At 41.4% G+C, this 12,573-nt stretch overlaps 1 protein-coding gene across 4 annotated transcripts in view; it reads left to right on the forward strand.

The window, feature by feature from the left end:
• LOC122806293 (F-actin-monooxygenase mical1-like) overlaps window positions 1-12,573 on the forward strand; it is a 1,110,237-nt gene that overhangs the window by 486,428 nt on the left and 611,236 nt on the right. For all 4 annotated transcript variants that reach the window (XM_044076592.1, XM_044076589.1, XM_044076591.1 and 1 more), the window contains exon 3: window positions 5,257-5,464. In XM_044076592.1, the coding sequence (XP_043932527.1) occupies window positions 5,257-5,464 (208 nt within the window). The remainder of the gene's footprint in view (window positions 1-5,256; window positions 5,465-12,573) is intronic.

Raw genomic sequence — 12,573 nt, forward strand, 5'->3', positions numbered from 1 at the left:
GCCAGTCGGCCGACTCCTGAAATTTTCGTTTTCGAGTTTCAGATCCGAAGCCTTCAACTAAGCCAAGTACCCCATTGGGAATCAATTTTCTTGCTCTAAACCGATATCAGTGAAAGTTAACAATTGTATTTCTTGTGGAAAGCAAATACCTCATAAAGATTTTCATTCGTACTGCATTACTTGCCTAGGCCCAGACCACGATGTACCTCGCTCTCGGTTTTGTGCCTTATTCAAACCTCATACTATTCATCGTCGGTTCATTTTCGCATCTAAATATTGTGGTACTCAGTTCAGTTATCCAGAAAAGGCTTCGGTAAGCCACCTGACTACCAACATTCTGAAAAAATGCAAAGATAAAGACAGAGACAGACCACATAGGTCCAAAGTTGCTGACGACGCTTCTCCTAAGCTAGTCGCCAGTTCGCCGGTACTCAGTGAGATGCTTTCGCAGCCCCTGATACCCACAATTTCATATTCGCAGGCCTCTACTGAGACCCATTCGGAGTCCAGTATGCCGTGAGATGCTTCTTCGACTGTGGAACCTGCGGATGTCTCTACCTTGGATGGATCCGGAGCCACTGTGCAGGCACCGGCTTCTGAGGGTGTATTCAGGCCTATTGACTTGCATATTAAACTGATGCCATCTTCTTCTTCAAGGCCTAAAACTCGATCCATGCCCAAAAAAAACAATGTCCAGACCACATGGTAAGGCCCCTATGCCTAAAAGACAAATAAGAATGGCTGAAGACCTTATTATTCTAATCCGGGGAAACCACCCTTTTCCCTCTAAGAGACCTATGACTGATTTTCCTTCTGATTCTTCTGTTCAGGATTCTGAAATTTTTGTTTTCTCCGATGACCAGGATTTGCCCTGATCTACCTATGAGGATTCTGATGCAGAGGACTCCATTCCCTCTGCTTCCCCTCCAGAGGATTTCCCTTTTGGTGAAACCTTGCATACTCTTAGGGAGCATTTCCACTGGGAAAGCCAGGATTACTCTTGACTCCAAAAAGAGGCTTAGGGAATTCTTACTGCTGCCTCAACACAGGCCTTTAGCTATCCCACCTGTACTGGACATTGTAGAAGATGCCTTCTCAGAATCTAGTCTGGCCCCTGGCACTTTACCTCCTGCTCCCAGAAAACCTGATAAGTATTACAGGGTACCTGATTCTCACAAGTTTCTCTTTAAAAATCCTACTGCGGATCCTGAGAGAATTTCACAAAGACCTAAGGGCATTAAGGCTCAAAAGCAAGTTCTCTCTGTTTTAAGCATCAGGGCTATTCAACCTGTCCCAGAAGAAGAATGGGGGCAAGGTTTCTACTCGAGACTTTTCCTGGTACCCAGAAAAGACAATTCCTGGCATCCTATCCTGGACCTATCTATCCTAAGCACATTTTTGGTAATCCCAAAATTCAAGATGCTAACTCTTCATCAACTGCTTCCCATGCTAGGCAAAAATGCCTGGTTGGCAACAATGGATTTAAAGGAAGCCTACCTGCACATCCCAATAAGGGAATTTTGCAGAAGATACCTATGCTTCAGAGCAGGCTACATGCACTATCAGTTCTCTGCACTGCCCTTTGTGAATACCCTGGGCGCAGTAGATAAACCAAAGTGCCTAGCCCCAGTCATTGCATTTTGTAGATAAAGAAATATTCAAATATACCCGTACCTGGACGATTGTCTAATTCAGGCAGAAAGCCAGGACATACTATTAAATCATCTGGCATTTGTAAAGAAATTGCTAACTCCTCTGGAGTACACCATAAACGAAAAGAAATCACATCTTATTCCCTGCCAACAAATTGTATTCCTGGGAGCAAGCTTGAATATAACTTCCCAAATGGCTTACCTCATGCCAGAGAAACAAGTTCATTTGACAGCTTACTTCAAACTACTGGCCACAAAGACCCAGCTATCTGCAAGGAAAATACTGCAAGCCCTGGTGTTCATGGCCTCTTGCATTCTACTAACTACAATGGTATCTAAAAAGCTTATGGTGTCAACATTCTCAGGATCTAGAATCAATGATTCCTATCATACCTTGTCTAACGATAGAGTTCCTTTGGTGAGAAGAGGCCTGCCACCAAAACAAGGGACTGCCATTCACTCTACCCCCTGCTGCCCAAACCCTAACAACAGATGCATCAGACTATGCATGGGGGGCTCACTTGGCAGGGCAGGGCAGTGCGTTCAGGGCAAATGGAACCCAAGTCAAATGCACCTGCATATCAATCAAAAAGAAATGTTAGCTGTACAGAATGCTTTGACAGCCTTTAAGGACCACATTCTTCCAGGACAATTATTGGTAAAGACAGACAACACCACTGTTATGTGGTACATAAACAAGCAGGGGGGGAACCCACTCATACCCTCTCTGCAGGCTAGCCATGGCTCTGTGGAAAACAGCCTTGAGCTACCAAGTGCACCTATAGGCTCATTTCTTGCCAGGAAAGCTAACTACACTTCAGGTGACCTAAGCAGAAATCTCATGGACCCACACGAGTGGAAACTGGAACCAAAGATATTCAACATGTTGAGAAACAAATGGGGGAGCCCAGCGATAGACCTGTTTGCCTCCTCTCTGAACACTCAGTTGGGCAAATTCTGCACAAGGACTCCCCACAAACAAGCTTGGAAAGTGGATGCCCTGTCCTTCACCTGGAAAAACCTATCAGTTTGTGCCTTTCCCCCTCTGCCTCTCCTCTCCAAAGTGCTACTAAAGATCAAACAGGACAAACCAAGGACAATACTGATTGCACCAGACTGGCCACACCAACACTGGTACCTCCTCTTGGGCAGTGTGTCACTGCTGACCCCATGGCACCTGCCCTGCTGTCCCAGCAGGAGGGCCAGATTCTACACTCCCAGCTTCAAACCCTGAACCTGGCAGACTGGCTAATTACCTGATCTCTCCGTTACCATCCCTCAGTAAGCAAGTGATGGATGTCATTCTGGAGGCAAGGAGGCCTAGTACTAGAAAGTCCTATGCTGAAAAATGGAAAAGATTCTGTTCCTGGAGCCAAACTCAGGGGATGGGCACAGCAGTGCCCAATTTACCTCAGATTCTTCAATACTTAACTGAGATGCTTCACAAGGGCTTTTACTTTTCCTCCGTCAAAATTCATGCCTTAGCCATTTCACCTTATTACACCACAGAACCACCTCTCTTCTCTCATCCACTGCTGAAGCAATTCTTCAGAGGGGCTGCAGGGGCAGAGGGGAAGGTCATTTCAAAGCAAACCATTTCTAAATGGATAGGCCATTGCATTAATTTCTGCTATAAGCACCATGGAAAACCTACCCCACAGGGGATAAGACCACATTCAACCAGGGCTTCATCTACCTCTACAGCCTTTCTCAGAGGTGTTCCTACCAGGGGCATCCTAGAAGCTGCTACCTGGAGTTCTGTATATACCTTCACCAAGCATTACCAGATGCCTATCTTTTCTAAATCCAGAGCTGGCTTTGCCACTGCAGTCTTGTAGGGCCTTATAGCTAATCCTAATGCTAATTGCCTCCTCCCATCCTTAGCTTTGGGAATCTACCCAAATGTGATGACTGCAACAGTGAAACATGAAGAACATAGTACAGTTGTGTACACTTACCATAAATGTAGATGTTCAAGTGTATTCACTGTTGCAGTCCTGGTTACCCTCCCTCCAGCCCCCTGACTTCTATTGACTTATACCTCTATTCTTATTTACTATGCTTAAAGCTTTTTGGTGGATTTGCTTTTCTGTTGGAGGCGTAACCTTGTATATAATTGCTTCCCATTATGGGGGTACCTGACATCTGGGGTAAGAAAAACTGATGTAATGGCGTTGGCTACATGCTTTGTACCCCTGATTACCTGACGTCATGGAAGATGAGACAGGAACCGATGCAGGACCCAAGACTTTGATAATCAGGCCAACTGAGGGCTACCTGCAAGCAGATAACCCAAATGTGATGACTGCAGCAGTGAATACACGCGAACATCTACATTTATGGTAAGTGTACACAAGTGTACTTTATGTATACTGCGACAGTGAATACACTCGAACATCTACATTTATGGTAAGTGTACACAAGTGTACTTTATGTATACTGTGACAGTGAATACACTCGAACATCTACATTTATGGTAAGTGTACACAACTGTACTTTATGTACACTGCGACAGTGAATACACTCAAACATCTACATTTATGATAAGTGTACACAAGTGTACTTTATGTATACTGCGACAGTGAGTACACTCTTAACATCTACATTTATGGTAAGTGTACACAAGTGTACTTTATGTATACTGCGACAGTGAATACACTCGAACATCTACATTTATGGTAAGTGTACACAGCTGTACTTTATGTATACTGTGACAGTGAATACACTCGAACATCTACATTTATGGTAAGGGTACACAGCTGTACTTTATGTATACTGCGACAGTGAAACGCTCGAACATCTACATTTATGGTAAGTGGACACAACTGTACTTTATGTATACTGCGACAGTGAAGCACTTGAACATCTACATTTATGGTAAGTGTACACAGCTGTACTGTATGTATACTGCGACAGTGAATACACTCGAACATCTACATTTATGGTAAGTGTACACAGCTGTACTTTATGTATACTGTGACAGTGAATACACTCGAACATCTACATTTATGGTAAGTGTACACAGCTGTACTTTATGTATACTGCGACAGTGAGTACACTCAAACATCTACATTTATGGTAAGTGTACACAGCTGTACTTTCTGATTTCCTTTAACAAGACAGTAGACTAAAATCTGATTTCTCCTTCTTGCTTCATATTTGAACTTCAGTGTTTTGCTGGTGTTAATGCAAGATGTGTTTTTTGTTTATCTAAGAAGTATCTGCAAAGTAGTATATTGATGTTTCAGTAACATGCTCAGTAAATGTGTGCTAAAACTGATTTGCAATGTTTGCAACATATTACATAAAACATGCCTCCTGTCTGTTATGATTGGCCACCTGCCTTCAGCTAACTAACTTATTCATGACATCACAATTATAATATGGGAAGTGTTTCTAATGACACATTCGTAATTTATGGGGTTTCTGATATCTGAATAGGGAATTATTCAAATCCTTGGAGTTTCAATTGTAAATTATATAAACCGCATGATATCAATTTTAAAAAACTCAGATCATGTTAAGGACTTCAAACAAGAGCTGTTTTTTTTTTACTCTTCTTTCATTTCTGCTAAGGTTTCTTTTTATTTTTTTTTTATTTTAGTGTTTGGTTGTAGGTGCAGGACCTTGTGGCCTTCGTGTTGCAATTGAACTTGCTTTTCTTGGTGCGAAGGTGATTGTAGTTGACAAGCGAGATATTTTCTCAAGAAACAATGTCCTTCATCTTTGGCCTTTCACCATCCATGATCTCCGAGCCCTTGGAGCCAAGAAATTCTATGGAAAATTTTGCACAGGCACACTGGATCATGTTAGTAAGTATGAAAAGGGTGGAGGGTTACTAGACACTGCTAGCTCCTTGCCTGCATACATCTTTGGTGTTCTTCATTTAGAAAAGACTTGCTGTCCCTTTCACATCTTGTGTGTACCATAGCTGCAGTGACTTTCCACCTGCCTCTGGTTTGCTCAATGAGCCTTGGCTCTAATGATATTTGGAAGCTAATATTTCTTTGATATTGCAGAAGTCATGTGTCAGATGTCTGTTGCCGATGCCAGCATTCCCATCAGCTCCAGGATCTTCATATGTCCGTATCAGTGCTGCATGAACTTCCATTTGTGAGCTTAACAGAACAGTGATGTAGGAGAACATTGTCACATATCTAGGTTCTAGAACCTTCATCAGTGACAGCCTGTTGTGAGTACAGTCACCTGACTGCAGTGGACCTAGATCTGCCCTTCAACTTGGTCACCAACATAGTGTGGCTTACCTTAATCTTCCTGCTCTCTGCTTCATAAGCGCAGGTGCCAAAAGCATCAGCCGACTCAGAACATGTATGCTTCAGCATGATTTCCTAGGCCAGCAGCAACAGTAGTCCTGCATGACATCAGTGCCTGGGTGTTGCTTATTACCATTTTGTGTTAAGTTAGTGTTTAAAACCCTGTCTGCCCTGCAGTGCATGTACAATATCTGTTGCTTTGCTACAAAGCATGACTTACGACATTTTCATGTCTTGTAGCATTCCTTAATTTTCTGCTGCACTGTACCAGTGTATAACCAAAGCTGCCACAGGAAATGTTTATTGTGACTAGCCAATGATTTGCAGATAAGGCTTCTAGTCTGAAACCTTGTTTCAGGAAGATACCCAGGATCTGAAGGGCTGACCTGACTGGGAGAGTTTTGTGACAAGAGCCTGTAGGCCTGCATTCAGAGAAGATTACTTAGCTGACAGCTGATTTCCTTTTGGTGGAGGTCTTGGAGGGGATACCTCTGCCGGAAATGGGTTCTGTAGACCCATTTGGACCACCCCAGTTAACAAATGTCAAATAAGTAAATAAATAAGCCAATGCTGATATCAGTGTCAGATTTCTTTACTTAAATATTTGTTTTATTTATCCAGACTAACAGTCAGAGCTGAGTTTCATTTTTCCACTGATTACCTAGGATCAAGAAGTAACTAAATGGTGGTCCTGTGGTATGCAGGCAGGGAGCTGATATGAAGTTTAACTTTTAAACTCTGTACCTTTATTATCATCCCTCATATCCTGAAGATATTGTGGTGGTGCATTGACAGCTGAATAGGTCATGGTCTCTATGTTTTTAACATCATTATACAGTCTGTGTTCCACGGCAAAACTGAGCAGAATTGCAAAATTAAAATTGCAATACGGAGTGTTCAGTTTTGGGTGAGGCACAGCTGGCAGTGTGGGGGTTATCTGTTTGCATGCACTTGAGTGTGTGTATATGTGTGTGTGTGTTTACTACTGTTCTGAGTACAGCTGGCGATGTGCATGTTTTTTGTATGTGTATACTGAAATAGAGCTAGAGATATGTGTGTGTGTGTGTGTGTGTGTGTGTGTGTGTGTGTGTGTGTACTGCTGTCTGAGAAGATCTGCAGATGTGTGTGTGTGTGTATGTATGTGTGTACTGCTATCTAAGACAGAGCTGCGTATGTGTGTGTGTGTGTGTGTGTGTGTGTGTATTTGTGTACTGCTGTCTGAGACAGATCTGCAGATATGTGCTTGCATATATGTGTGTGTGTATTTGTGTACTGCTGTCTGAGACAGAGCTGCAGATATGTGCATGTGTGTGTGTATTTGTGTAGTGCTGTCTGAGACAGAGCTGCAGATATGTGCATGCACGTGTGTGTGTAGTTGTGTACTGCTGTCTGAGACAGAGCTGCAGATATGTGCATGCATGTGTGTGTGTGTGTTTGTGTACTGCTGTCTGAGACAAAGCTGCAGATATGTGCTTGCATATATGTGTGTGTGTGTATTTGTGTACTGCTGTCTGAGACAGAGCTGCAGATATATGCATATGCGTGTGTATGCCTGTGTGTGTATGTACTTCAGCCTGAGGCATAATTGGAGATGTCTTTGTGTTCATGTGTATGTATACTACTGCCATGAGCACAGCTGGAGATGTGTGTGGCATTGTGGATATGGTTTTGTAACACTGTAGGCATATATAGCAGTACGTGAGATACAGCTGAAAGGGTGTGTGCATGTGTGTCATATATACAAACATACATACATATCTCAGATTTTCTCCAATGAAGTTTTAGAGGTTTGTACTGTAATTTCCAATGGTTGTATCCTGAACTTTTTGATAACATCCAGTTATGTTGTCACACATCAAACAAATGTTCATATCTCTGGAACCATAATAGTTACTGAAGATGAGTAAATAGTAAACTGCTCAGCACAAACCTAGCATTACAACGGTGGTATTCATTACAGTGTAGCTATTAAACTGGAGTTTTTAAGGACAGTAAACACAGCAAGTGTTACTTTGTAATATGTTTAGAACAAATTACAGTATTGTAGGAACTACTTAAGCTACAAATAAACTGTCAGCAGAATTTTGTTCAAACAGTGGTGAGCTTTAATGTGATGCTAAGCAGTAGCATAGATAAGGGAGACGAGGGCAACCACAGCAGGCGCAAGGTGTTAGAGTGTTAGAGGGGTATGATCAGGAGATGCAGAGATCAATACCAGTATACATTTGTGTGCCAGCTTTTCAGAAAGCAGGTACAGAAACTAATGCTGACATTGCTGTTGTGCAATACTGACGTGTTTGGTATAAGTTGTAGCAAGCAGCTTGCTACAATTTAAAAGCAGAAGAAAAACTTTTTTTATTTTGTTTTGCTCCTCAGCTGAGCTGAAGGACTGAAGCAAAGGGTGCAGAATGGGACCTGGTTGGCCCCTGAGAACCAGCCAGATTGCTGCACACTTTTTTTCTTAATGCGCCTCTTCTTATAGTTGAGGAGCACTAGATCATGAAATTGCACTGGGTACTAAAAGGGACATGTACCGCTCTGATGCTGGGTGGCTGTATCTGTGTCACCTGGTTGTTGGGTTATTTAGAGAAATATGAAAAATTATAGCAATGCAAATAAATACATAGGGTATGAATCACAATTAATATATCATTATCGGCACTAGACAGAGGCCAAATATCAGTGCAGTTGTGTTGGCCGCCATGTTTACTTTTAGATGAAATCTTTCAATAACTTGTATGCAAGACAGTTTGGGAATTATTAATGTAAATATAAAGAGGCTATATTAGATGCCTAGAGGCTTCAGTAGATTATAAGGAAAGAAACACCTGGAGGCTTTAAATGATACTTGTATACACAAACTCCAAGATCACACAATAGGAAAAGGGTACATTTCCTATTTCATATCCCTGTTATTACACGATTACAACCATCTCACTTCAGTACCTTCAAACAGCAGATTTGTTTACCAAATGGACTTGACAGAACAACTATCAACCATACACTTGTTGAACATCTTGGAGGAACTAGTGTGTGTGTGTGTGTGTGTGTGTATGTGTGTGTGTGTGTGTGTGTGTATATGTATGTATGTATGCATGTATGTATATGTACACACACACACACACACACATTATATATGGTTTACTATCAAAAGATGGAAACTTACTTGCCATTTATATAGTCGAGAGTATAGGTGTAAAAGTTTACAATTCCAAGTGGATTTTTTGTAGCCTCTCAAAAGGTCAAGATGTAGCTTGCATTCGTGTTTTTGAAAGTCGATGTTTACAATTGGATTGGAGATCAAACTACAGTGGGGATTAGGAAATTTGCCCTTTTCCTCACTGTAGTTCGGTCTCGGAGTTGGAATATATAACTAGCAGGGGGTGCACATCACCTGACGTCAGGGTAAGTTGGGTAATATGAATAAAGTCGAATGTGAATTATCGACATTGCTGCTTTCATTGTTGTGAGTGAACAATGTGATTCATTTGCAGTCTTTTTTTTCAAGTAAGTCATTACTCGAAGAACAGCGTTTTAAACTTTTGATAGTAAACCATTATATATAATATATAGATACAGATATATATATATATATATATATATATATATATATATATATATAAATGCATTATATATATGTATGTGTTTGTGTGTATAAATAAAAACATGGTTATCATGAGTTACACCACAAATGTTTGACTGCACATTTGTGTAAATCACATTTGGTAAGGAGATAGACTTAGTGTTGCTCGTTTGGTGTTGTGCAAGTTTTGTGTCCTTTTGTCGTGATTAATGGTTATACCTTTCAACTATATCTCATTATAATGAGAATTTCTCATTATGAGTTAAATAAAAAAAGGAACAGTCATAAACATTATTCAGCATTATTAATTGTAATTAAACATAATTCAGCAGTGTTAAAATAATAATCCATGTTCTTTGCAGTTCCACACTGAGAGTTTCAGTCACACTTTCAGTGGTAAAACAGTTTTCAAATGTTATCCATTGTAAATAATACTGTATCATATAAACTCCAGAAAGACACTTTAAATAAGTGTAACGTAGTGCATTTTCACCATCCTGTGAGCTTCATAGTTGGTTATCTTGCCCTTTTGTTCCACAATCATCAATCCCCCCCCCCTCATTTTTCCCATTTTTCCTACGTGGGGTCAGGGCATCGTATTAACTGTTGCCATCTCTCTTGATTCAATGCCACACTCCTCCCTTTTTCGACACTCATGCCTGTCACAAATCTTCTCTCACACAATCCATCCACCTCTTTACTGGACTTTGTGTAAAAATAAAAACCAGCAAAACAACCACGGCAGTAGAAATCACTTTAATAAAATGCATAAACGGATGAGTGCTTTTGCATAACAATATGCTTCATCAGATCCCAATAAAACACATTAAAATCAAATACATTTATAGGATAAAAGAGCCTATCAAAAGACAACAGTTAACAAATGCGGGATGTGTCACTGAAGCCTTATTCACCTTGTTTTAAGCCTACTCCCACTTAAAACAGGTTTAATGCTAACATTAGCGTTAATACCAGGGTATCTATGTGCCTGTAATCTAAGTATCCAGCATAGTTCTATTTGTTCTAGGCGATTATTGGAATCTCCACCCCTCATATTATTTATCAAACGTAATATTCTAAAGCTACAATTATGACCTGGTGAACCAATAATGTGTTTGGCCAATGCATTATTGGCATTCTTTGTTTTTATTTCATATAAATGCCTGCTAACCATATCTTGAAGTCTTTGTATAATTTTGCTTACATAGAAACAAGAACAACATTTACATGTGGCCAGGTATACTATATATGTGGTACTGCAGTCAGCATAAAACCTGGACTTCCTCATTTCATCTTAACTTCTTCCTGTTTGTCCCAAATCATCTTCGCCAGATTGGCTTCTGCTTTTCTGCACATGTCCAAACCACCATAATCTGTTCTCTTTGATCTTTTCTGCAGTTAGAGCTACTTTGGCTTCTGCTCTTATGTCCTCATTTTTTTGTCTGTCCCACAGTGTGCATCCTACCACCCTTCTCAGGCACTTCATTTCCATCACCTCTAGCGTCCTCATCTGCCTTTACTGCCCAGGTTTCTGTACCATACAGTAGTACTGGTCGCACCACTCTCTTGTACACCTTACTTTTCAACTTCTTTGGCATTCTTCTGTCAGACTACAACTGAGACTGAATGCCAGTTGGCTGCAGCCCCTGTGATTATAGCTTTGACCTCTTCATTCAGACTTCCCTTCTCCTTAACCACCCTTCCCAAATACTTGAAGCTGTTAACCTGTTCCACCATCGTCCCTTCTCTCTCAATTCTCAGTTTCTTCTGATTTCCTGAATTTGATGACATCACCACTGCCTTATCTGTGCTTAGTTTCATGCCATGTGCCTTCAGTTTTCCATTCCATTCCCCTCTCCTTTGCTGAAGTTCTTGCTCAGGGTCTGCCTTTAATGCCACATCATCTGCATACCGCAGCTTTGTTGTTCTGTCCCCTTCAGTCCGTTTGCTAATGTAGTCCATCACCAGTATGAACAGCAGTGGGCTCAGAGCTGAACCCTGGTGTACACCCATTCCCACTGGGAACCCCTCTGTGAGACCAAACACTGTTTGCACTTAAGTCATTGAGTCATTGTATATAGCCTGCACTAATTCTACCAACGTTTCTGGGACTTTGAACCACCTCACTACTGCGCAAATCAGCTTTCTTGGGAACTTGTCATATGGTTTCTCCAAGTCTAAGAATGGCCAGTTGGACTCTCTTCTCATCTCTAGCTTCTTCTCAACTATCTGTCTCACTGCAAACATCAGTTCTGTTGTGTAGCATCCTGATATAAATCCAAACTGCTCATCTCCATTCTTACGTTCTCCTGTTCTGTGTATCCATTTATCCATCACCTTCTCCAGAACTTTCATGCGGTGTGACAGGAGTGTGATACCTCTGTGCTGCCCACAGTTGTGAATGTCCCCTTTGTTCTTGTACACTGGCACTAATACGCTCATTCTCCAGTCAGCAGAGATGTGCCTTTCTCTCCACAATGCTGAGTACCTTCAGGAGCCATTTCTCCCCTGTCTCACTCAGCATTTTTCTCATATTTACTGGGACCTCATCTGAGCCTGCTGCCTTCCCTGACTTCATTTTCCTGAGTGCTGTTCTTCAGTGGTGGGCTGCTCCTATTCTCTCATCGTATTCTTTGTCTAGGGCATTACAGCTTCGGTGGGGTTGTCTTCATTCAGAAGCTGCTGGAAGTTTTCCTTCCATCTGCCTATGATGTCCTGTGGACTGGTCAGCAGGTTGTTGCTGACGTCCCTTATGAAGGATACCTGATTATCTTCTATATTTTTCTATCTTTGCCTTGCAACCTGATATAGTGTCTTTGTGCCACCTACTGAGTCACTTTTCAGAAGCTGGTAGAGTGCCTCTGATGTTCTGTTTCTTGCTATTGCAACGCCTTTCTTAGCTTCTTTATTAGCCAATCAGTATTCCCATCCAGTCTGGTCAGTCTTTTCTATTTCCAACTTTTTCCTGCACTCCTCCTCTGTTTTGATGACTTCCTGGACTTCTGCATTCCACCTCCAGCTTTCCTTATGCATCTTATTTCCATATCTGGCTCGGCCACATATC

Source organism: Protopterus annectens, chromosome 7.part0, assembly GCF_019279795.1.
Source record: "Protopterus annectens isolate FY-2018-M chromosome 7.part0, PAN1.0, whole genome shotgun sequence".
Lineage (NCBI taxonomy): Eukaryota > Metazoa > Chordata > Ceratodontiformes > Protopteridae > Protopterus > Protopterus annectens.